Here is a 23,515-nt window from a genome sequence, read left to right as displayed (position 1 = left end):
GACGGGGGCCAGTGAAGTGCTACTGGGACAGGGATAGTTAGCATATTAGGTCTGGTCTTCTGTTCCCTGAAGAGTGGAAATTGAAAGCAAGTGCAATTGGGCAACTTAAAAACATTCAAGGATGGCACAGAAGAATAACACAAAGAATCTGTTATTTCAGGGTATACAGGGCACTGGAAATCTGGGACTCTCCCTGAGAAATGGTCAAGACTGGAGGGCCATGGGGAGTGTCAGTTGAAACTTCAAAATTAATAGAATTTTGTTTGTTCAATTATTAATATATGTGGAGCCAAAGAAGGTAGATGGAGATTGGACACAGATCAGCTTAAGAAAGAGGGCTGAACAACCTCCTTCTGACACACAGTGCATGGGATAAATTTGTACAGAATCTCTGTGTGCAGCTGTTGATTTACCAGAAACACATTTCATATTTTCTTTCTTGACAGGTGGATGAAACTGGACAGTGATATAGAGGCTATATCCTTCTCAGCTTCCTGTAGGAGATGTGGCTTGACTTAATCTGAACAGGGGACCTTCCAGAGGAAATAGGCTTACTAAAAATAATAAGCTCGCTGCGAAGGCCTAGAAATACTTTTCTGATTCAGGGACCAATACCAATAAGCAATTCTTGTACAGTATTATTGAACAGAGGATTGACTAATGGGACTGAAAGTCTGAAGGGAGAAGGGGTCCATGCAAGTATGGAGACATCTGTCCTCTGGGAAGTAACAATATAAAGCTGACTTAAACCAAACATAAATATTGGGTTCTATGGGAAGAAAACAGAGATTGGCTCAGATTGAAGGTGGTGGTTATTTATGCTGCAAACAGGAAATCTGTGCCCTGGCCCAATGCCATTATACTAATGGTTCCAACTGAACTGCTCCAGTACAGATACAACACTGACATCTGCACAAAAATGGGAAAAGTTGCCCAGTATGTCCATTCTCGAAATACAGGACAAATCTAGTTAGACAATAATGGCCCAACTCATCTACACAACGTTCAGTAAAGTGATGGGAGCCATAGTTGACGATATTGGCAAGAGGCACTTACTCACCAGTGACCAGTTTAAACTTTGCTAGCACCACTTGGTTCTTCGTTGATCAATCTTGTTGTTTTATCTTAATCTCTCCTTACAGTTAATATGCTCCAATCAAAACAACACTAAGCTGAATCTACTCTGCACCCTCTCCAAAGTACCCACTTCTTTCCTGTAATGCAATAACTAGAACTTTACATGCTCCAAATGTGGAATTAGTATACAAACTCAAGATAAGCAGGACAATTTTGGAATGAATCCTCTATGGCCCGAGAATTCACCAGAGGTTCTCCCTGTTGATGCTAACAAATGCCATTTCAAAGTCCATGAAATTTGTGTGTAGTTGTCACTGTCACTTTGCGTTCTGCTCTATGACATTCCACAGTCTGAAGACCTCATTGACAAAACCTTTATTCTTCCTGAAGCCATCTTGCTCCTTGTTCAAGCACTCATAAACAGTATCTGTAATCCACTGGACAATGACTTTGTTGAGAACCTTGCTAGTCACTGACAGAAGTGTGATTCCACACCAGTTGTTTCAATCACTTAGTGTTCCTTTCTTGTGGATCCTAACAATAGCTCCCTTTGTCCAGTCCTTGGGTACTTGTCCCCATTCCCAGATTATAATAAACAGTGATTGCAGAATGGCTGCTGGAACTTCTGGTTCAGCTTTGAACAGTTCGGTGTTCAAAATATCATGTCCTGCTGTTCTCTAATGATTTAATCGCAGCAACAATCTCTTCTTTCTTGGGTTGCATTGATGTCTAGATCCATTGCTAACTCTTGTATGTCAGGGTCTTCATCTGGTGGTGTTCTATTCAGTAATTCTTTGAAATACACTGTCCATCGTGCTCCTTGATCTTTATTAGTTGTCAAAACCAAACCAATTTTATCTCTCATGGGACAACTGGATCTGGCCTGGAGCTTTTTGCATACCAATTTTGACATCTTGCATATATTTTCCTGATCACCTTGATTGGCTTCTTCTGTGGCTTCCACTGCTAGGTTTTCCATGTAGACTCTCTTATCCATTTTTTGAAGCTTTTCACTTTCTTGCCAGTTGAAGTTTCACTTTAATTTGTGTTGACTTTGCATCAAACACTTTCCTCCTGATTTTCCATCTTTCTTCTAAGGCTGTTCATGTTTCCTGCAGTATCCATTCTTTTGTTTTTCTTTCTAGCTCTGTAATGTAGACAAGCCTCGCTGATTTCCTTGAACACTGACACAATCTGTTTCCACATTGTGTTGACCTTGTCCACTGACACATCCTCGTCAAAGGCCTGAAATCTGTTCTTAAGTTGAATGGTGACAGCAGATCGCACACTGGTGTCCTTGAACTCAACATCAAAATGTCTTTGTACATGTGCTCTGGTCCAGTGCTTCTCAGCATGAGTTTCATCACTGCTACAACAAGATTGTGATTACTTCCTGTATCTGCACCCCTCTTCACCTTTATACCTTGCTGGGATTGGCTCCACATACCAATGATCATCAAATGGTCAATCTGGATCTTGTCACATCCATTGGGCGAACACTATGTCAGTTTGTGGAAAGAGAGTCATCCTATGATCAGATTGTTCACGGCACAGAATTCCACCAGTCTTTCACCGTTGCTATCCATTGCTATTCATTGTCTCACTTACTTGTGTGCCCATGACCCTAGTACAGTGTGAGTTGTTATTTCCCACTTTGCCATTTAGATCTCCTATGATGATTACATCATGGTGTGGTGTTAACTCTACCTCCGTTGTTTGTAGAAGATGTCCTTTTCTTCAATGTCACTATTGTTACTTGGAGCATAGCACTGGATCACAATCATGTTCACTTGCTTCACTCTCAGCCTGACTCTCACCAGCCGACTGTTGATTGGTTTTTACTCCAGCGGGCACTTCTCAATGCCTTTCTTCAAAATGACAGCTACACCATCATGATGCTGACCATCTTCCCTTCCTGAATATAGAACTGTTTCACCAGTTACGGCTTTTAGTCTGCCAGACCCTGTCCATCTGCTTTCACTGACACCAGTGTGTGTTGGCTGTAAAGACACATTACTGTGGTTATTTGTGTGAGCTTGCAGTGTTGTACGTGGTTAGTACATTTCCAAAAAACATTTTTGCTCTTGGTCTTTGTGAAGTTCATTGCTTCCTTTACCATGCCAGTAGCTTTCTCTCAGTTTTCACTACTGTCAGCCATGCAAGTCCCGGGTGGTGACTAGGGAATATCATCGCACTCAGATGTAGAAGGATTCCTCATTGCTGTTTCTGTAACTGTGATGAGAGTCCTTGATGAGGATGGTTTGGACCCAAATGCCGGAGTATCCAAAGCAAAGTTCAAGACACAGAATCAAACTGGATTGGGAACTGAACATAAAACAAACGATAGATGATATCACCAGTAGGGCTTACGATTGAGCACCGAACATCAGTTCAGATGTTCTTTAAATACTCAATTCTTGGAGCCCAAAACATGATTGTCAATAAGAGGGATCATCCTGAACCTTAAAAGAGCTGCAACTAGCTATCCACACTCTGCAGAATTAGAGATTCTAAATCTGGAAGATAGCGTGGTTAGGAGTGTCTCATAACAAAAATTATTTTTCTTTTTGACTAGTCAGGTTCCCTAACCCTGACCTGAAACTCCGAACTTGGAGGAATGGTGGATCACTCTTCGTCTGGCACCTACACTTTGACCTGTCTAGCATGGGTGACCCTACCTAGAGCTAAAGCACAAGACCCTGACTCAAGTCAACATAGATCTCTGGGTTATTGAGGCACACAAACCCTACAAAAATTTGTGGTCCTCTTGGAGGAAAAAAATGAATCGCCATTTTGACTGGTGTCTTGGTGGGGTTGTTGTGTCAGGTGAATGTAAAAGATTTGGAAATTTCTCTACTATGCATCCAAAAAATTGATCGCTCAATCAGCATCACTGAATGTCTGATCTCTTTGTCTGATCAGACTGAATGTCTGATCGCCAAGATGGCGGCATGACGCAGCTTGCAGTGGCCACTCCGGAGCTGATTATCTGTTATTTGTGAAGCGGGGTGCCGTGCACAATCATTATCGATGAAAAACGGATGTGGGAGCATGGAGGAACATCTGGAAATCTCCAGGAAGACCTTCTTCGTTGCTGCTGCTGCTGTGAGGTCTAGGTCTCTGCTGGGAAGAACAGGCCCCCAGTCCTCGGGGTCGCGTTGCCGATGGCCGTTGGCGGGGGCATCTTAATACGCTCGGCAGAGGATGATCCTGTGCCGGAGGGGATGGTCGGAGGCTCGGAGGTTTGACTGACTCGGAGTTCACTGCGGTCAGGTCGCTTTCATTGTGTGCTGTGTCTGCGAGGCTGGGTTTGACGGAGCTTTCATTGTGTGCTGCGTCTGCGAGGCTGAGTCAGGCGGCGCCGTGGAAGTCCATAGCGGGGGATTCCCTTCTGCCGCTGGCATGGGATGACGAGTCTATCGGGACCCTGAGGACTTGTGGAAACTGTGTGCTGGTTTCTTTTGAACTTAGTCTTTTAACATCTTTAGATTATTTTTACTGTGCCCATGGTCTGTATTTTTTTTATCAATAATGCTATTGTTTGCACTGTTGTAAATATATGTTGTAACTATGTGGTTTTGTGCAGGTCTTGTAGCTTTAGTTTGTGGTCTTGTTTTGTCTGGTGGGATTGGAGCTCCTTTCCGGGGAATGCGCTAAGATGGTAGCGTGATATTAATACGCAGCAGCCTCTCTGGACTCTGGATTGGGGATTGCCAAACGTTATGTGGACTTTCTGGTGTAGTCTATTTTGTCAAGTGCTTTTGTGATATCATTCTGGAGGAACGTTGTCTCATTTTTTAACTGCATAGCATTTGTGTTTTCTAAATGACAATAAACTGAATCTGAATCTGAATCTTTATATCTCAATGCTGTTTCAGAGAGGTTGCTCTGTGTAATTTGGGTCCCACCTTCCCTCTGTGACACCAGAGACTCCACTTTAAGAGGTACTTCATAGTCTGTAGAAACTGCTCTGGTTTGCCATGGAATCATGAAATCTGCTGAGTGATGGCAAAACAGCTTGAGAGGGGGGAGCTTTGGTGTGATTAGTAATTCAATCAGCACAGTTTATACTTTAGTGAAGATGCAAGATTTGGGACATGCAGTACTCCCATCACCAGGGTGGGAACACAGAATTACCCACCTTGCTGATCTGCCACATTGGATACCCTCCCCCCATCAGTTTCCTTTCAATAGGGACCGTTCAGCAGCACTTGTCTGCCAACCCACTGGGGAGCATCGTGTTACCAACGACAACAACTTCTCCTGTTGTGTGGCTTCAATTCCCGAGTTCCCTGCATCAAATGTCCTGTTCCTCTCACAGGCTGAAACAGGTCAAAGAGATTTTGTGGGGAGAACTGCTGAGGGTTTTGCAGTGAAATTCATGCTGCCAGGTCCCTGACAGAGAAAATATCTTAAAAGTGTAAATTCCACCCATTTTCACCAGGAATCTCTGTTTAACATTGATTCTCATGCTATGAGTGCAGGCAGGCAATTGTGTGGTAACTCTTTCTACTGCAATGTATTTTCCTGCAAAGACACTCTCAGACTGTGTCTCTGTGGAGAATATCTGCCCACTGACTGGTGTCCCTCAGTCCCTGTCTCTCAGGGGGATATCTGTCCACTGACTGGTGTCCCTCAGTCCCTGTCTCTCAGGGGGATATCTGTCCACTGACTGGTGTCTCTCAGTCCCTGTCTCTCAGGGGGATATCTGTCCACTGACTGGTGTCTCTCAGTCCCTGTCTCTCAGGGGGATATCTGTCCACTGACTGGTGTCTCTCAGTCCCTGTCTCTCAGGGGGATATCTGTCCACTGACTGGTGTCTCTCAGTCCCTGTCTCTCAGGGGGTTATCTGTCCACTGACTGGTGTCTCTCAGTCCCTGTCTCTCAGGGGGATATCTGTCCACTGACTGGTGTCTCTCAGTCCCTGTCTGTCAGGGGGATATCTGTCCACTGACTGGTGTCCCTCAGTCCCTGTCTCTCAGGGGGATATCTGTCCACTGACTGGTGTCTCTCAGTCCCTGTCTCTCAGGGGGATATCTGTCCACTGACTGGTGTCTCTCAGTCCCTGTCTCTCAGGGGGATATCTGTCCACTGACTGGTGTCTCTCAGTCCGTGTCTCTCAGGGGGATATCTGTCCACTGACTGGTGTCTCTCAGGGGGATATCTGTCCACTGACTGGTGTCTCTCAGTCCCTGTCTGTCAGGGGGATATCTGTCCACTGACTGGTGTCTCTCAGTCCCTGTCTCTCAGGGGGATATCTGTCCACTGACTGGTGTCTCTCAGTCCGTGTCTCTCAGGGGGATATCTGTCCACTGACTGGTGTCGCTCAGTCCCTGTCTCTCAGGGGGATATCTGTCCACTGACTGGTGTCTCTCAGTCTCTGTCTCTCAGGGGGATATCGGTCCACTGACTGGTGTCTCTCAGTCCGTGTCTCTCAGGGGGATATCTGTCCACTGACTGGTGTCTCTCAGTCCCTGTCTCTCAGGGGGATATCTGTCCACTGACTGGTGTCTCTCAGTCCCTGTCTCTCAGAGGGATATCTGTCCACTGACTGGTGTTTCTCAGTCCCTGTCTCTCAGAGGGATATCTGTCCACTGACTGGTGTCTCTCAGTCCCTGTCTCTCAGAGGGATATCTGTCCACTGACTGGTGTCCCTCAGTCCCTGTCTCTCAGAGGGATCTCTGTCCACTGACTAGTGTCTCTCATTCTCTCTCGCTGGGATTCTGTGTGTTTCAGTTTACACAAACTGTTCATCGCTGAAATTGATGAATCGATCAGAGTGTGACAGATCTTTAATCCGGATCTGGTCACTGCCGCTGACCTGCCGCCTGTTGCAGAGACAAACATCTTTTGGGGAATTGAAATCGCTGCTGTGGGCGGGGACAGGAAGCTGCGCCTCTGGTTTCAGTGTGTGAGAGCCTGTTCAAACCGCGGCTCCCTCTCTCACTCACAGCCCACGTCCCTATTTAAACAGCGCTCACTGCGGCTCCGGACAAAGCCGGCCTGAGCTGAAGCCGCCGATCTCAACAGTGTCCAAGTCCGGCTCAGTGTTCAGGGCGATGGGGGTCGTTCCTTATCTCTGTCTCCTCCTGTCTTGTCTGGCAGGTGGGTGTCCCGCGGCTTGTCGTCCTCCCGGGACCGGCTGTTTCTCGGAGGCTTTGTGAATCCCTGCCCGTGGAACATTTTATTAATTTCTGCTCTTTTTTATTGACAGGCGTGCGGTCCGACGTCGTGCTGACACAGCCCAAGTCAGCGGTGGTACAGCCCGGACAGTCCCACAGACTGACCTGTGACGTCAGTGGGTTCAGCCTCAGCAGCAATGGCGTGAGCTGGGTGAAACAGGTCCCCGGGAAAGGGCTGGAATGGCTGGCCGCTGTATGGGGTGGTGGTAGCAAGTATTACGCGCCTGAATTCCGGAGCCGGTTCGAGGTTTCCAAGGGCAGCAGCACCGTTTATCTGCAAATGAACAGCCTGAGACTGGACGACACGGCCACCTATTACTGTGCGGGATACACAGTGAGAGAGACCGGGACTGGACCGGGACAAAAACCCAGCGAGAGCGCCTGCCCTTCGGGCGCTGAGGGAAAGGGCAGCAGTGATCGCCACAGCTGTATCCCGGTCGTTCTGGGCCACATCCGCTCGTCCACGCAATGGAAGGCGGGTTGTCAGCGGGGATTCCCGAGAAGAGATGCTGGATGGATGGGCCGAGGGGCTCAGCGGATCACTTCAGAGGGCAGCTCGGAGCCAAGCGCCGTGAGTGGGAATGGGATCACCGATCGACCTGGTCAGGTGTCGGTCCTTCGTCCACACGTGACAGTAAATGGTCGGGCCATGAGGAACATTAATGATCAGAGACACTTTGGTGTTCTAGTGCGGTTTGACTGAGGAGTGACTGTGCTGGGAGACAGTGAGAGGGCGGAGGTTATCGTACGGCGGTGTATCACTGTGACTATAACTGGGTGGCACAGTGTGAGAGATGGCGGCTCCCTCCATACACAAACCTACCGCAACAAAACTCTTTAAATTGCGCTCTTCGGGTGCCTCCACTGGCCTTTACCCCGGGATCCGTGAATATCGATCAGATCCCGAGTGGATAATCTGGGAGTGGGAACAAGTTCCACTGGAGATGTGCTCGAAGGGAACGGGACCACCGAGGAGGAGCTGTCAGTGGAAGCCCAGTGAAAGGTCCCGGTGGGTTATATCATCTCCACTTCAGGACTGGGATGGCCGAGATTGGGACCCGCTGTGTGGGATACCCGGACACAGAGGGAGGGTTTAATAAATCCGCTGGCCGGCTCTGGGATCCACTGGATTTCGGGCTGGATGTGATGAAGGCGGTTTGTGACCTGCGGTGAAGCACTGTGATATGGAGCACGGTGACGGGGAGCTGAACAGAAACTGGTCCCGACAAAGGAGCGTCTGCAGCGCAGTCTGTCTCCACGGATTCCGCATTGCTGCTTCCCAGAGTCAAATCCCTGAAGCCTGACTCGGACTGCTGGGTGTAAATGTCCATTTCTGAACAACTAAAAGCTCAAAAAGGATTCGACTCTGATTCCGGGTGATGGCGGGAGCCGTTGTCCACAGACAGGAAAACTGTGAAAATGCCTCTTTTAATCACACGCCAGGAAGAGACAAGGACGGAGTTTGGGATGGAAATCCAGGAAGCGGCTGCTCCCGGTCCGGACAGGGATCATGTTGACATTTTGCTGAGATTATTGGATGTGACGGGCAAGTGAAGTTACTGCACTGGGTGAATGGGGAGACGGAGCACTGTGACTATCTTTACTACTGGGGCGGAGGAACCTCGCTGACAGTGACTTCAGGTAAGACCAACTTCTCAATTGTATCTTCACGCACTAGTATTTTATTTATTTACGGTTTTGGCGAATTCGGTGATTTAACTGATATCAGTGAGATATTTAGAGCGAGTACATGAATCTCCCCGAACCGGCGGGTTTCTCTAGAGCCCAGTAACAGTACAAGGGTACATACCCCACCCCACCAGTGAACTGTCCACAGACCGGGAACAGGCTCAGGGGAATGGGGTCGGATCTTGTCACCAGACTGTGCCTTGACACCGGCCGGTTGTGCTGAGTGAGCTCAGTGTTTGGTTCAAGTCTGGCTTCTGATCCTCAGCACCAACTGAAGCCACGTTCAGGGGCTGAGCGTTTCAGTGCAGTTGAACTCGTTCCCTGTCAGTGACAACAATGGATCTGTTCAGTGTCAAGTTATTGGGATCGGGTTTTACTGTCGGCTGCTTTCATGTTGAAGGTAATGGGATTGAGACATAATCTGAGGGAATGGTTACACATGTATGATCTGGTTGATGGCTCAATATCCCCAGGGTACAGGTGGGTGTCAGTCCCATCATGTAATGTCCGGTGTGAGGTCCGTCCCGGGATACAGCAAAAGTATCGGCGATATCCCAGGATTAATTGATGGGATTAAGGTTTTAGTTTTATTCCCTGATGGGTGAGGAGGTGGGGTATGGTGGGGAAGAATTTTGGAGTTGAGAAGGCAGTGGGGAAGTGGTGCAGGAGGGTAAGGCAGGGAATTGAAATCACAATTCCTTCACACATTCCGGGCAGCCTTGCATTGGTGGGTGGGGGAGGGGGAGTGGTGCAGGTGGGGTGGGGAGGGAAGCGTTCAAGTCAATAATGTGTAGTAGGCGAGCATTTAAGGGAAGGTTTGTTGATGAACGTTTGTGATCTGGAACACGCCGCCTGAATGATGGTGGTGGCCAATAGTGAGTGTAGAGAGGGAACAGGAGGAGATCCGCCTTTTGTAGGGATACAGGGAAGAGCAGAGAGACCAATGGGTTTATTGGGTTTGCTCAGCTAAAGGGAAGCACAGACACTATCGGATGAATGGCCTCACTCTCTGCTCTGTCATTCAATGGAATCAGTATTTATCTTGTAAATCTGGGAAATGCTTCCTCAAAGGGATTCCAACAAGCACCCCAGAGTACACAGAGCATGAGTTAAATGCAGATTACAGTTCCCATGTCTTGTCCTGGCAGCCACGGATTAGATACAAAGATCCTTCTGCACTGTCCCATCCCTCCCAGGGCGGAGGCAGCAGAGGTTAGACCCAGAGTGAAGCTTCCCCCAACCTGTCCCATCACACACTCACGGGACACGAGTTGAACTTTACTGTTCAAATGAACTGCTTATTCTCAGTTCAGAGACGGAGCAACTGCTCTAATTTCTTGCCCTCCTCCATCCCCCGACTGGGTTTGTTTAACGAGTGTTTTCCTACATTAACCAGTGTTGCTGGTGATTCAGTGAAAGTGGCTGTGAGATAAAGTGCTGACATTTACAGACACCTTTCATGGTGTCCCCGAGCTCTTCACAGGCAATGAAGTAGTTACAAAGTACAGCCCTGTTGTAGAGTCGGGAATGTGGAGCCACTCTGCACACAGCAGAATCCACAAACTGCAAGGTGAGAACGATCAGACAGTCTGTTCTGGTGATGTTATTGAAGGAGAAATATTGTCCAGGACACTGTGGACACAGTGATCCAATGGACAGGCACAAGGTTGGATTCGGAGTGATGGGAAACAGGGCAGTACATCAAAACAGATGAGTAGTGCAGAGGGATGGATGAACAGTCCACGGTTACCACCACAACAAAACTGACAAATCTAAACTCAGTTCATCATATTCTGCAACAGATTTGGATCTGTGGTCAGATTTCCATCATCTTAGTAATTGTTTGGTATTGTTTTTAAATCTAGTCATTAGTAATGATGACCCTTCAGTTTTACTGATGTCCCTCAGGGAAGGAGATCTCTGGTCCTTACCATCCTTACCCTTTGCAGCTATATAGGACCCTGGTCAGACCCCACTTGGAGTACTGTGCTCAGTTCTGGTCGCCTCACTACAGGAAGGATGTGGAAGCCATAGAAAGGGTGCAGAGAAGATTTACAAGGATGGTTCCTGGATTGGGAGCATGCCTTATGAGAACAGGTTGAGTGAACTTGGCCTTTTCTCCTTGGGGCGATGGAGGATGATAGAGGTGAAAAAGATGATGAGAGGCATTGATCGTGTGGATAGTCAGAGGCTTTTTCCCAGGGATGAAATGGTTGCAACAAGAGGACACAGGTTTAAGCTGCTGGGGAGTAGGTACAGAAGAGATGCCAGGGGTAAGTTTTTTACTCAGAGAGTGGTGAGTGCGTGGAATGGGCTGCCGGCAATGGTGGTGGAGGCAGATACAATAGGGTCTTTTAAGAGACCTTTGGATAGGTCCATGGAGCTCAGAAAAATAGAGGGCCATGTGTAAGCCTAGTTCTTAATTTCTAAGGTAGGGACATGTTCTGCACAACTTTGTGTGCCAAAGGGCCTGTATTGTGCTGTAGGTTTTCTATGTTCCATGTTCTATGTGTTCTATGAGCCTATTTATGACCCATCAATGTGTTTGTCTCCAAAAGCCCTCTGAATGACAGCTCAGATGTGTAATTCATTCAGCCTTTACCGGCAAAGCCCAGATTCCAAAAGACGAATAAATAAATAAAATTGCCCATCTGTTGTTCATACTCCCCGATGTTCTATCCACTTACTACAATACAGACTGAAATCAGACTGAACCTCCACCGATCTGCTGATTCACCATCGATCGTTTTGTACAAATACCCAGCTCCTGTGACCCATCGAGATCCAGTTCCCCTCCACCCCAGCACCCTGTGACCCACCCAGATACAGTTCCCCTCTTCACCCCAGCACCCTGTGACCCACCCAGATCCAGTTCCCCTCTTCACCTCTGCACCCTGTGACCCACCCAGATCCAGTTCCCCTCCACCCCAGCACCCTGTGACCCACCCAGATCCAGTTCCCCTCTTCACCCCAGCACCCTGCTATCAGTTTGATGGGTGTTTTTATAAAGACCCAGAGGAACACTGATCCAGACAGAACTGTACTTACCACCTGCTGGTCCTGGGATGTAAAAGATCCTCAGCTGCAAATCTCACCGACTGACATTATTGTGCCTCCTGCACTGCCAACATCTGTGGGGTGAGAAACAGAGTTAATGTTTCACATCAGTGACCTTTCACCAAACTCCGTCAGTCTGATTTCTGGCAACTACACTGTTTCCAGTTTTATATTACTGAATATAAATTCATCCTGGAGGGAAATCATCCAGAAATCATCCAGTAACCGGAGAAACTCCGGATGTAACGTACCTTTCCTATTTTGATGAAAACAATTTGTTTTTTATTGGCTTCTACAACCCCAGAACATCCCAGGGCCTTTACCAACCCAGCAAGTACTTCTGCAGTGTGTCACTTGTCCACAAGCGGAACTACAACATGACAATCTAGTCTGTTTGGGTGATGTTGGAAGGGAATGGTCACTTTTAGCCTACAAATCCTAATGCTCCCCGCCATTGGAAAATCTTCATTTGAAGTCTGAAAATTCAAAGTAAAATTTATTATCAGGGTACATATATGTCACCACATACAACTCTGAGATTCATTTTCTTGTGGGCATACTCAGCAAATCTATAGAATAGTAACTGTAAACAGGATCAATGAAACAGCGAGAACATAGAAGACAATAAATTGTTGAAATGGAACCCTAAATAAATAGCAATAAATAACAAGGTAAAGAGCCCTTAAAGTGAGATCATTATTTATGGGAACATCTCAATAGATGAGCATAAATATCCTCTTTTATTCAAGAGCCGAATGCTTGAGGGTAGTAACTGTTCTTGAAACTGGTGCTGTGAGTCGTGAGGCTCTTGTTCCTTCTGCCTGATGGCAGCAGTGAGAAAAGAGCCCGGCCTGGGTGGTGAGGATCTTTGATGATAGATGCTGCTTTCTTACGACAGCATTTCATGTAGATGTGCTCAATGGTTGAGAGTGCTTTACCCATTACGTACTGGGCTGAATCCACTATCGTTTGCAGTAATTTCCATTCAAAGGCATTGCTGTTCCCATACCAGGCCGTAATGCAGCCAGTCAATACACTTTCCACTAGACATCTATAGAAGTTTATCAAGGTTTTAGACATCATGCCAAATCTCCACAGACTCCTGAGGAAGTAGAGGCACTGTCCTGTTTCCTCTGCAATTACATTTATATGCTGAGTCCAGGACAGGTCCTCTGAGATAGTGACACCCAGGAATTTAAAGTTACTGACTGTGTGGTAGATGAATAGATAGACACAGATTACTGATGGTCCCAGGTCTTTGATCCCATAACTCCCTTGTTGTGAGGGGTTGACGCTGATAAACAGCAGCAAGGTTCCTCAGACCACAGCTGACCATCCCTTTCCCCTGCTGCTCAATACAAGGGAAACTGAAGATACTGTGGTTTGAATGGTGCTGGCTGTAGCTGGCATTCCCGAAGTGAACCATTTACCAGTGTCTAGCCACTTACACTGGAGTCAGTCTCACAGTTCCACAGACCACTGTGCACCAAGATTTACTGAGTGACGGATGCCACCAGAACTGTCACCACACTCCACCACATGACACGGGGCCTTGCTGGAGTTCCCAGGATTAAACTGGGGATTCCACCTCAATGATTCCCTCGCAGACTAGACTTGTCAAAGGATCACAGTCACCATTCATCTCAGTGCGATTCTTGGCCTGGTGTGTTGGGAAGGCGTTTGGCTTGTAATTCCCACAGGCTCGGTGCGGTTGAAGTTCTTCCTCAGTTGCATGGGTTGAATTTTGAGGCGGTGTCAGATGCATCAAGTAGTGCAGAGGGTGCATCAGAAGTGCAGAAGACTTCGGAGTCCTCGTGCGAGTCTCCCAGAAGGTGAATTTACAGGTTGAGTCTGTGGTAAAGAAGGCAAACGCAATGTTGGCATCGACTTCACATCGGACATTGGATGACTGTCTCAGTACGGTTCTGGGTGGGGTGTTGGGGCACACTTGTGACTGTGGGCTCAAGCCTCCACTGTGAGACTGATCCATAGCCTCTGAGCTCAGTGACACAGATTCCCAGCTGGGTGTTGAAGTGGTGAGAGTTTTGTTTCATGGGGTGAATAATTTTGGAAATTACTCATTTATAAACAGTACTGTGCAAAGATCTTGGGCCTATGTATATTGCTAGCGTGCCTAAGACTTTTCCGTAGTAACATATTTGTCAAAGAGGAGTGGAGAGTGAGTTTGTAAATCTGGTGAGAGCAAAGGATGTTGGGAATGGTGAGAGTGGAATGCCATGGGAGGGGTGTGGGGCAGGTGAAAGAGCAGGGGCAGCAGTTGGCACGGGTGCAGTTCCAACCAGCTCTGAGACAACAGGCAAGGTCACTTGATTCAAAACAATTGGTTTATTGATCTTTCCGGAATGTCTCTCTGATGCTTCTCACTCCCTTCCCTTTCCCACTCTCAGTCCACAATAGAGACCCACATCAGAATCAGGTTTATCCTCACTCACATCTGTCATGAAATTTGTTTTTCTTTAGTGGCTGAGGTACAGTGCAATACATAAAATTACTACAGTACAGTGGAGGGGTCGGGTGGGCATCCCAGCTTATGTGTCTCAGACTTCAGCACAGTAGTTAGTAATGGTAATGTATAACATGTCTCCTCTGCCAGTAATGCATTTATTTACAGAACTTCTGTGAATTTCTTTCTATTTCAGATGTCAAGTTCACACCATCAGTCTACATCACTCCTTCCTGCAACATAGAATCTGACCAAGGCATCAGGCTCCTCTGTCTGGTCAAGGACTATCAGCCTGAGAGCATCAGTCAGACATGGTCCACTAACAGTGGGGACATCACCACAGGAATCAAGAAATACCCGGCGGTGTTGGGGCAAAATTCAAAGTACACGATGAGCAGCTTGCTCGAAGTCTCTGCGGCAGACTGGAAGAAGAATAAAGTCTACACGTGCAAGGCAGGGACGGTGACAGCAGAGTTCCAGAAACCTCAATGTTAGTATGAGACATAATTTTCTCTTAAAAGCTGCATTGATCTCAGAGCGTAAATCTGGAACACGAACCTTTGTCAGATAATGTTCGGCATGGCAATTAACTCCTTTATTCTAATCTTACAACGGCAGTATGACTCCTCACCAAAATGACAGTGAGAAAACGTATGGAATTGATATGGGGGGAGACGTCCTCCTGAACTCAATGAAACTCCGTATCAGTGGAGGGTGGAGGAAACAACTTGTGCTGATCTGCCTCCAGTGTATCCACTCCTTTCAGGAACCTCTCCACCATCCCATCCCACAAAAACCTCCCTACAGATCAGCTCCTGTACACATACAGAGACCGCTGGCCCATCGTACCCCTGCACATAGAACAACAATTTAAACTTTACCCCACTCCTCCTGCACTTTCCCCTCCACCCTGCAGCTTCCCCCTCTTCTGGTAAAAGCAATCCCTGGTGAATGTGATGAAGGAATCCACCCCACTGCCCTTCTTTAACCATCTTCTCACAGATCTGAACCAGCCTTTGCAGATACAACAAAATAATTCCCTCCTGTCCATCTGTTCTTCTTTCCCATTGAAAGTAAAATTGTGTTTCCCAAACTCGCCAGTGGAAACAGTACCACACCATGTACTCCTGCTCACAGGAGCTGGTATCAGTCATTCTCCATTAAACAATTAGATCACGGCAGGTCTGCACCTCAACCCCATGACCCACCTCTCTGCATTATCATAGCATAGTGGGACACACTGCTGGGAGGCCCAAGTGATACACCCAGCCCTCCCACTCACTGGTGTGAGCCATCAGATCATCAGTAAATTAACAACATTCTTGAGAGGGCTGGAATTGGGGAACTAGCCCGGGATGAGGGGGAATGAAATCTAAAGCATGGGCCAAGCAATCATGTACTGACAGATATTAAATGTGTTACAGCTCCGAAGCTCAGCTCCCTTGTTCCATCCCGGGAGGTGATCCACAGTCAAACAAATGCTGTCCTGGGCTGTGTGATATCTGGATTCTCTCCTGACAACGTTAAAGTATCCTGGAAAAAAGCTGGATCTGCCCAAGCAGGCATCGTTCTCCCTTCCACTCGGAGATCTGATGGTGGATTTGAAACAATCGCTTACCTGACAGTGCCTGTGCGGGAATGGACCAAGAAACAGGAATATACTTGTGAAGTGAATCACGCACCTTCCGGTTTTAGTGGTCAGGTCAACATGACGTATCAAGAGGGTGAGTGATGTCTGAAGAAAAATTAATTAACTTACAGCACTACCTAACTGAACTACCTAACTGATACTCCCACACAATTCCTGTCCCTACTGTCAATCTGGTTGTGTGATGTACAGATGATCTTTGCACTTTGAATCAACTCATATCACCAGCAGCTTTAACCCCATCTACTGGGTGGGAAAGGTATAAGGTGAGGTCACCTGTCCATTCTGTCTCAATAATTTTAGTTGTCTCTGTTTGCAGTTATAATGAAAATAAGTTAGTGAGCAAAGCTCACGTCCCATGCTTTACCATCTGGAGAAAATCTCCCTTTCCAGTTTTCACTGTCTTCTCAGTGTTAGTTCCTCAAAAAATATCTCTGCAATTTCATATTTGCTTCAGTCCCCAGAGTCTGTTTCCAGTGTTTCCTGAGAGACTCTTCTGTCGATTGACCACTCACTGAAATGTAGGTGCCTGGATTATTTTTGAATTGATGCCCAATCCTCGAGTGAATGTTGTGACCTTGTGTCCTCAGATCCTTGACCAGGTTCAGAGAACACATGCATTTATCATGGCTGACACAACCTCATCCCAATAGGATGCGATATACAGAGGATAGAGAGTGGGAATATGTGGGGCTCCCTTTTTTCCAAGCATGGGAAAAGAGCTGAAAATATCTAACATTTAAATCTATGAATCTTCCATTTCCAGGTGGAAAATGTCCCAGCTGTTTTTCGGAGCCTGTGCCAAGGTTCTTTTACCAGAGTAATCTCAATGCAACATTCTCCGATGGTTCTACCCTACAGTATCATTGTTCTGCAGGAAAGTGTGAAATAAAGTGATTGGCTGTGTATACAATTCGTCATTGAATTTCATAACAATCCATTTATCCATGGATTCCCGACCCGCCCCTGGTATCCATTGGGATGGAAATTTAACAAAGAGAGAAGAAAACACGATTCAAACTGACTACCTCTCCAATCACATTTCTATTTAACTTTCTATTATCCTTGTGGCCACCTTTTTCAATTTGACTTCCCATTCCCATTCTGACATGTTTGTCCATGGTCTCCTCTACTGCCCTGGTGAGGCCAAAGTCAGGTTGGAGTAGCAACACCTCATATTCCATCCAGATATCTGCCAGCCTGATAGCTTGAGTTCTAATTTCTGCAACCTCCAGTAATCTCCCCCCGGTCCTTTAATCCCCTTTTTTTCTAATCCCCCATATTAGATACTGCCTCATTCTATCACTTCTCCTCATCTGCCCATCATCTACATTTGGTTCCCCTCCTCTTGAACATTTCCTCCATGGTCCACTGTCCTGTCAGATTGCTTCTGCTTCAGCCATTTATCTCTTCCATTTATCGTCTACCAGCTTTCTACTTCATACCCCCTCCCCATCCACACCCTTCCCCCTCACCTGGTCTCACCTCTCATCTGACAGAATGTATTCCTCTCCACTCCACCCACCTCTTATTCTGGCTTCTGCCCCCTTCCTTTCCAGTACCGGTGAAGTCACTTGGCCTGAAAGATCGACTGTTTATTTCCCTCCATAGACACTGCCTGACTTCCCATGTTCCTCCAGCATTTTGTGTGTGTTGTTCAAGATCTCCAGCATCTGTAGAACCTCTTGTGTTTCTGGTTGTCCATACACTCATTCATTTGTGGACATTGTTGCTTCAGTGTGACTCAGATCCCAATTCTAGTTTCCTTGGCCAGATTCCCTCCTGTCTGACTCCAGTCAGCAAGAACTGGAACCTGTTTTTCACCCAGTGGCTGTGAGGCACGAGGTGATGAAGGTGAATGGGGCTGAAATTCCAAATTGACTCAGTCAAAGGACGGATGACCCTTTGATAATGTTGGGCACAAGACAAATTGGTGAGACAAGACACAGGGGTCTACCCAGTCTCCTGTCCAATCTGACATGCTTTGTGTGTAATTCCTGGATCAGACAATTTGTTAAAGTTACATTGATCCACGTGCGGGACACTGAATTCAGTCCAAGAGGGAAACACAGTGATCCCAAAGAATGTCAGAAAGGACAATGTTTTGTTAAAATTACCCAAGCACTGTCAGAATGCTATGCTTCTTGTGGAATAATTCAGCAATAAGGGGAGCGATCTTGACTTCGTCAGGTTTTATGAGAGGATCGCATTTCCCAGGGACTGCTGAACATCAAGACCAGGCTGATATGGGACCGAACTGAGAAATCTGCCAAAACACGTTTAACAACATCACAGTGCTGATTAAACTGGGATTCACAATTCCGTGACCCTTCAGTGTACACCGAGGTTTGCAGATTTGTGATATTACACAACAACAATGATCATCTAGACTACACCCATGGACTTTCTGTTTTAAAAGAAAATTGCTCATAATCTTACTGACATGAGAAAGGTTAAGAAATACACATCATACTTTGTCAGATGATCCGTCCCAGTCAGACTGGACAGTGTGTGTTACATCTGCTCTTTCTTCAGACAAAGACACTGACTCACAGTCTCACTGAAGGACTCAACCATGACACAAACACAATCAGCCTCCACACTAAATGTCAAAGAGCAAAAGGGGACCGAGTGTGTAAATGGTGTACACAAAGTGCAGAGAGCTGCAGTGTACGTGAACTGATGGTCGTGCATTGGGAGACGGCCTCAGCAACTTCACTTGAGTGCAATCACACAAAACTGACACTAACCCAGAGGACAGGTGACCCAACACTTGATCAAAGAGCTGTTTTATTCACTTATCATTTCCTATCAATCACTGATCACTCTGGAACTGAGGGACTTGCTGCCTCATTCCTGATGGTGATTCAGGTTCAGCCGTGTTGCTGCAGGTCTGGAGTCACAGACCAGCCGGATCAGATGGGACTTCTCTCCGGAAGTGATCACAGGGAATGACACTACAAATACCTCCATAGACATCTTTCTATTCCAAACAGCACTGATGAATTAAATTTACACTCCCATCCACCAGGTTGGGATTTGAAACTATTTTCCCAGTTCATCAGCCCAGCAACTTAACAACGCACTCTGACCATGGCTGCTCATTTCAAGAGAGACAGCGGCTTCAATGTTTGTCAGCAGGAATGCTAAAACCACAGGCACCAGCAGAAGTAGTGCAGGTGTATGAGGGAGCAGAGTTGAAAGAACACGATGTTTTCTGAAGTTTGTGTTGGCGGTGAAGGTTGCAGAGATGAGGAGAGGCACAGCCACAGTAAGACTGGAATGTCAGGATGTGAAGTTATTAAACTGAATGAATCCCAGGCTCAGCCCAGATGGAGAAAGGGATTCTCATTGATTCACAGTGTTCATTGTTACTGATCAATGGCACTGAGTCTCCAAGCAAAGAATATACTGAGCTGTATCTCTGCTGAGAAATCTGCACGCTTCTCTGTCTCACAGTGAACCAATTGGTACAGTTATTAGAAAGGGATTCAAAACTGATTAGCACATCCTTTGTTCTGATTTTCTTTTCTGAATCAAAACTTGGAGGAATGTGAAACACGTGATTCAGTCCTGGGTGTTTCTGTTTACATTAAGTGCAGCAATCTTACTGATGATCTGTCTTGACCTAATGCAACCAATAGAAATATCTCCAGTAAGATTCTGAGCATTTCCATTTCTAATCCACAGAATTGTCAGTCTTTATTCAAAATCCCGACATTGAAGAGATGTGGATCGGCAAGACTTCGACAGTGAAGTGCACGGTTCTCTGTACAGATCCCGAAGATATCCACATCTCTTGGCACGTGGGCGGGAAGGAGAAAACTAAAGGAATTCACACCCATCAAGCGGAGAGGGACGGGTCCCGATACAGAGTCCTCAGCGAACTCCAGATCAGTGTGGAGGAGTGGTTCAGTGGGGTGGAGTACGAGTGCTCTGCTCAGGAATCTCCTTCATCTTCCCAAGTGTCAGCACGGACCAATAGTACCAAAGGTGGGCAAGAGACCAGCAATTAAATGGCCAGCATTAGTTACCGGAGTCAAAATGTTTGAGAATTCCTGTTTTCTTGTCTATTCCAGTCGAGATAAAAAGTCCCAAGGTCAGACTGCTGCCTCCACCTCAGGAAGAGACCAAGAAAAGGAAAACGGCCACACTGGAGTGTGTGGTCTCTGGGTTCTACCCGGACCAAATAAATGTCATCTGGGAGAAACACAACACCGTGATCACCTCCAACACCACCGCTACACCGACCGCTCTGGAGCAGGGGTGGACTTTCAGTGCCAGACACTTCCTGACCGTGAGTTTACAGGAGTGGGAGACAGAATCAGTCTTCAGCTGTACAGTGATTCATCCCCCCTCCAACACCCGTATCAAGAAGCAAGTGAAGAACGTCCAAGGTAGGGTCCTGGTTCCTCACCCCATTTTTGAAATTGTTTACATTGTGCTATGAATTCAAGGTCAACACTAAATCACAGTGTAGTTCTGGTATAGTTATATGAGGGAACTGATAAAATTCCAAGTACATTTATTATCAAAGTCTGTGCACCATATACAACCTTGAGATTCTCTTGTTGCAGACACTCAAAAAGCAAAGAAACAGAATAGAATTCAGAGTCAAACATCCAATGTGAGAAAAAGAAAGAACAAATTGTGTAAACAATATAAAGATTCAAACAAACAATCCACTGAACCTGAACTGCAGAGTCCCCTGAAGTAAATCCACAGCCACGTCACCAGTTCAGCACTGCAACCGGTCCAGGAGACCGATGGCTGCAGGCCACGGCCACGGAGCCAGGCTCAGTGCTGAGGTGAGTGCCGATGGCTGCAGGCCGCAGCTGCAGAGTCAGTTCAGTGCTGAGGTGAGGGAAGCCTCACAGAGTAGTGAGCTGAATACCGGTTTGTCCATTGACTCAGCCTCAATGCCATCATCTTTTTAATCTCGCTTGGCACTTAAATTGGCCAATCATCGGTTTGTTTTCCGCTCTCAACCAACATAATCCACATTTTCACCATCGAAACAATAGTATCCCAGAAAATACTTTCAGAACTGGAGGAGAATCCAGATCATTTCACTGGACAGACACTCTGGAAATCGCTTATACTCATCTTCAAAATGCTCCCTCCCTTTACCTTTGAACATAATCCCAGCCTCTGATTAGAGTCTCAGCTGGGACTGAATTTCCAGCAGAGCAGCTCTCCCTCTGCTCCTGTGTGGGAATAGTCAGCCTGGACAATGTGTAGAAGCCTCTGGAGGGCGGCTTGAACACACAACATTCTGACAAAGCAGAAGCAAATGTTAGTTACACCTAACAGAGAAAAAGTGTGCATTTAATATTAGTCACAAAAACTAAATGTTTCTCATAAATTCTGTAATATGAAGTGTATTTTCTGCAAGATTTTCACGTGATACTTTGCTCTGTTTCCTGTTCCACCAACACAGTCTGAAATACTGGTTATTTTCTGTATTTGTTTTAATAAGGGCTGGCAACAGTTTAAGTGACCATGAAACTGCAAAAACAATGCAAGGGTCAATCTTGTTCATTTACATTCCCTCAGGGTGTCTACCCTAGGGAAGATTCCTTTCTTCACCAATGTAGATTGGTCTCATCTCCTCTTGATAGGACTGGCAAATCATCGACCAGAGACGAACAGAAATGCTGGTCTTGTCAGTGAGAAATTCATCCATTGGGAAATGGGGAAATAATAATTGTGACGTTTCTCCCAGATGTCTGTTCAGATACCCACCCCTCAGTCACTTTAAGCAAACCTTCCTTCGAAGAGATCTGGACAAAGAGGACAGCAACCATTCTGTGTGAGGTGGTTCACAGTGATTTACAGGGATTCAGTGTAACCTGGCAGGTGGACGGAAGGAAGAGGGAAGATGGGGTGAGGACTCTGGGTCCAGACAGCAATGGAGGTGAAGACATGATCACCAGCAGACTGACTGTCCCTGCTGCAGAGTGGAACAGTGGGGCTGAGTTCTCGTGTGTGATAGAGGACGAGAGTTTGCCAACACCGGTGAAGAAATCCATCAGGAAGGACACAGGTACGTGTGGACAGAATTCAGTGTGAGTCTGATCTCAGCAATTGAACAGATTTATCACCATCCAGCACTGTGATAGACGATAGAAAATGAGAACAGGAGCAGGTCACTGGGGCTCTCGATCTGAACCATTCAGTTTGGTTTCAGCTGGTCATCCAAACTCAATCAATATTCCTATTTTCTCCAGATATCCTTTGACCCATTCACATGAAGAAGTACATCCAACCCATTCTTGAATATATTACATGATAATTCTTCAAGTGCTTTCTGTGGGAGAGAGGTCCACAGGTTCTCACTCCCTCTACACGTACACAGCTGAGACTGCCACCCCTGCTCCAGGGGAGATGGAACAAACAGCACAGGATGATGCAAGTCCAGGGGCTGAGTTCCACTTTCTGTCGAGTTGCTGTGTTCAGCGACTCCCATTGATTGAACTGAATGGACTAACCTCGCTGGAAGCTGTAAAATGCAGCAGGTTCAAGATTTCCACTCCACAAATCCCAATGATGAGCAGAAAGGGAAAAGCCTTTAGTTTCAGATAAAGTGAAGTCTCTCAGATTTAGAAATTGTTCATGTAGGTACAAGACCAGAATGTGTTGGGTAAGGAGGGAATTATTGGAAGATTCATTCTGACTGAGATTCTCTCTGTTCCAGGTGGTGTTGTGACTCGTCCTCACGTCTACCTCCTCCCCCCATCATCGGATGAGGTAGACACCGATCAGACTGTGACCTTGATGTGCCTGGTCACCAAGTTCTCTCCCGCAGACATCTATGTGGCCTGGATGGCCAATGACACCCTTCTGAAGACAGGGTTTGTGAACCAGCCGGTGACCAAGGACCCCAGAAGAGGCTGGAACACAATGACCAGTCAGCTGAAGGTTTCTCCTGAGGAGTGGAAGAGCGGCACCACTTTCTCCTGTGTGGTGGGTCATGAGTCGCTCACAACCAACCTGTTCCGAAGCATCAATAAATCTCACAGCAAACCCACCCTGGTCAATGTCTCACTTGTTCTGACTGATAGTTTTAAATCTTGTGTGTAATACTGCGTGATTTAATCCATGAAACCCTAGTTTTGTTAGTTTTATGATTATTAATTATCACAGAGGGTTATTTTGCTGATTAAAACATGTTTAAGATCTGGACCTTTTAAAATAATTAAGAATGAAATTAAGATCAAGAACCAAATTAAGGAACAAACATGATTCACCACAAACCTCTGAGTTTGTACGTACATCCTAAGACCTTCTTCTGCCATGTTTGAATGGATTTCAACCCTGTGTGGGACTGCACAATGTATTAAATCTCTGTTTGTGTCAATGTACCGATCCAAGTGCAATAAATATGATTTGAAAATG

General features: G+C 46.4%; 1 long non-coding RNA gene and 1 gene segment (V, D, J or C); one reads left to right on the top strand and one right to left on the bottom strand.

Annotated features, from left to right (window-relative positions):
- Positions 1-12,078, bottom strand: part of LOC140716600 (uncharacterized) — a 17,553-nt gene extending 5,475 nt beyond the window's left edge. The window contains exon 1 of the long non-coding RNA XR_012096324.1: positions 11,997-12,078. This is a non-coding gene — a long non-coding RNA (uncharacterized lncRNA). The remainder of the gene's footprint in view (positions 1-11,996) is intronic.
- LOC140716599 (Ig heavy chain C region-like) lies at positions 8,659-23,515 on the top strand. The segment is given in 7 exon segments: positions 8,659-8,900; positions 14,666-14,959; positions 15,894-16,193; positions 19,808-20,110; positions 20,197-20,514; positions 21,843-22,163; positions 22,815-23,515. Coding segments are annotated over 6 exon segments (1,728 nt in total).

The sequence above is a fragment of the Hemitrygon akajei genome, chromosome 25, assembly GCF_048418815.1.
Source record: "Hemitrygon akajei chromosome 25, sHemAka1.3, whole genome shotgun sequence".
Taxonomy (NCBI): Eukaryota; Metazoa; Chordata; class Chondrichthyes; order Myliobatiformes; family Dasyatidae; genus Hemitrygon; species Hemitrygon akajei.
The sequence above is the reverse complement of the archived record's forward strand: the minus strand, read 5'-3'. Positions and strand labels throughout refer to the sequence as shown.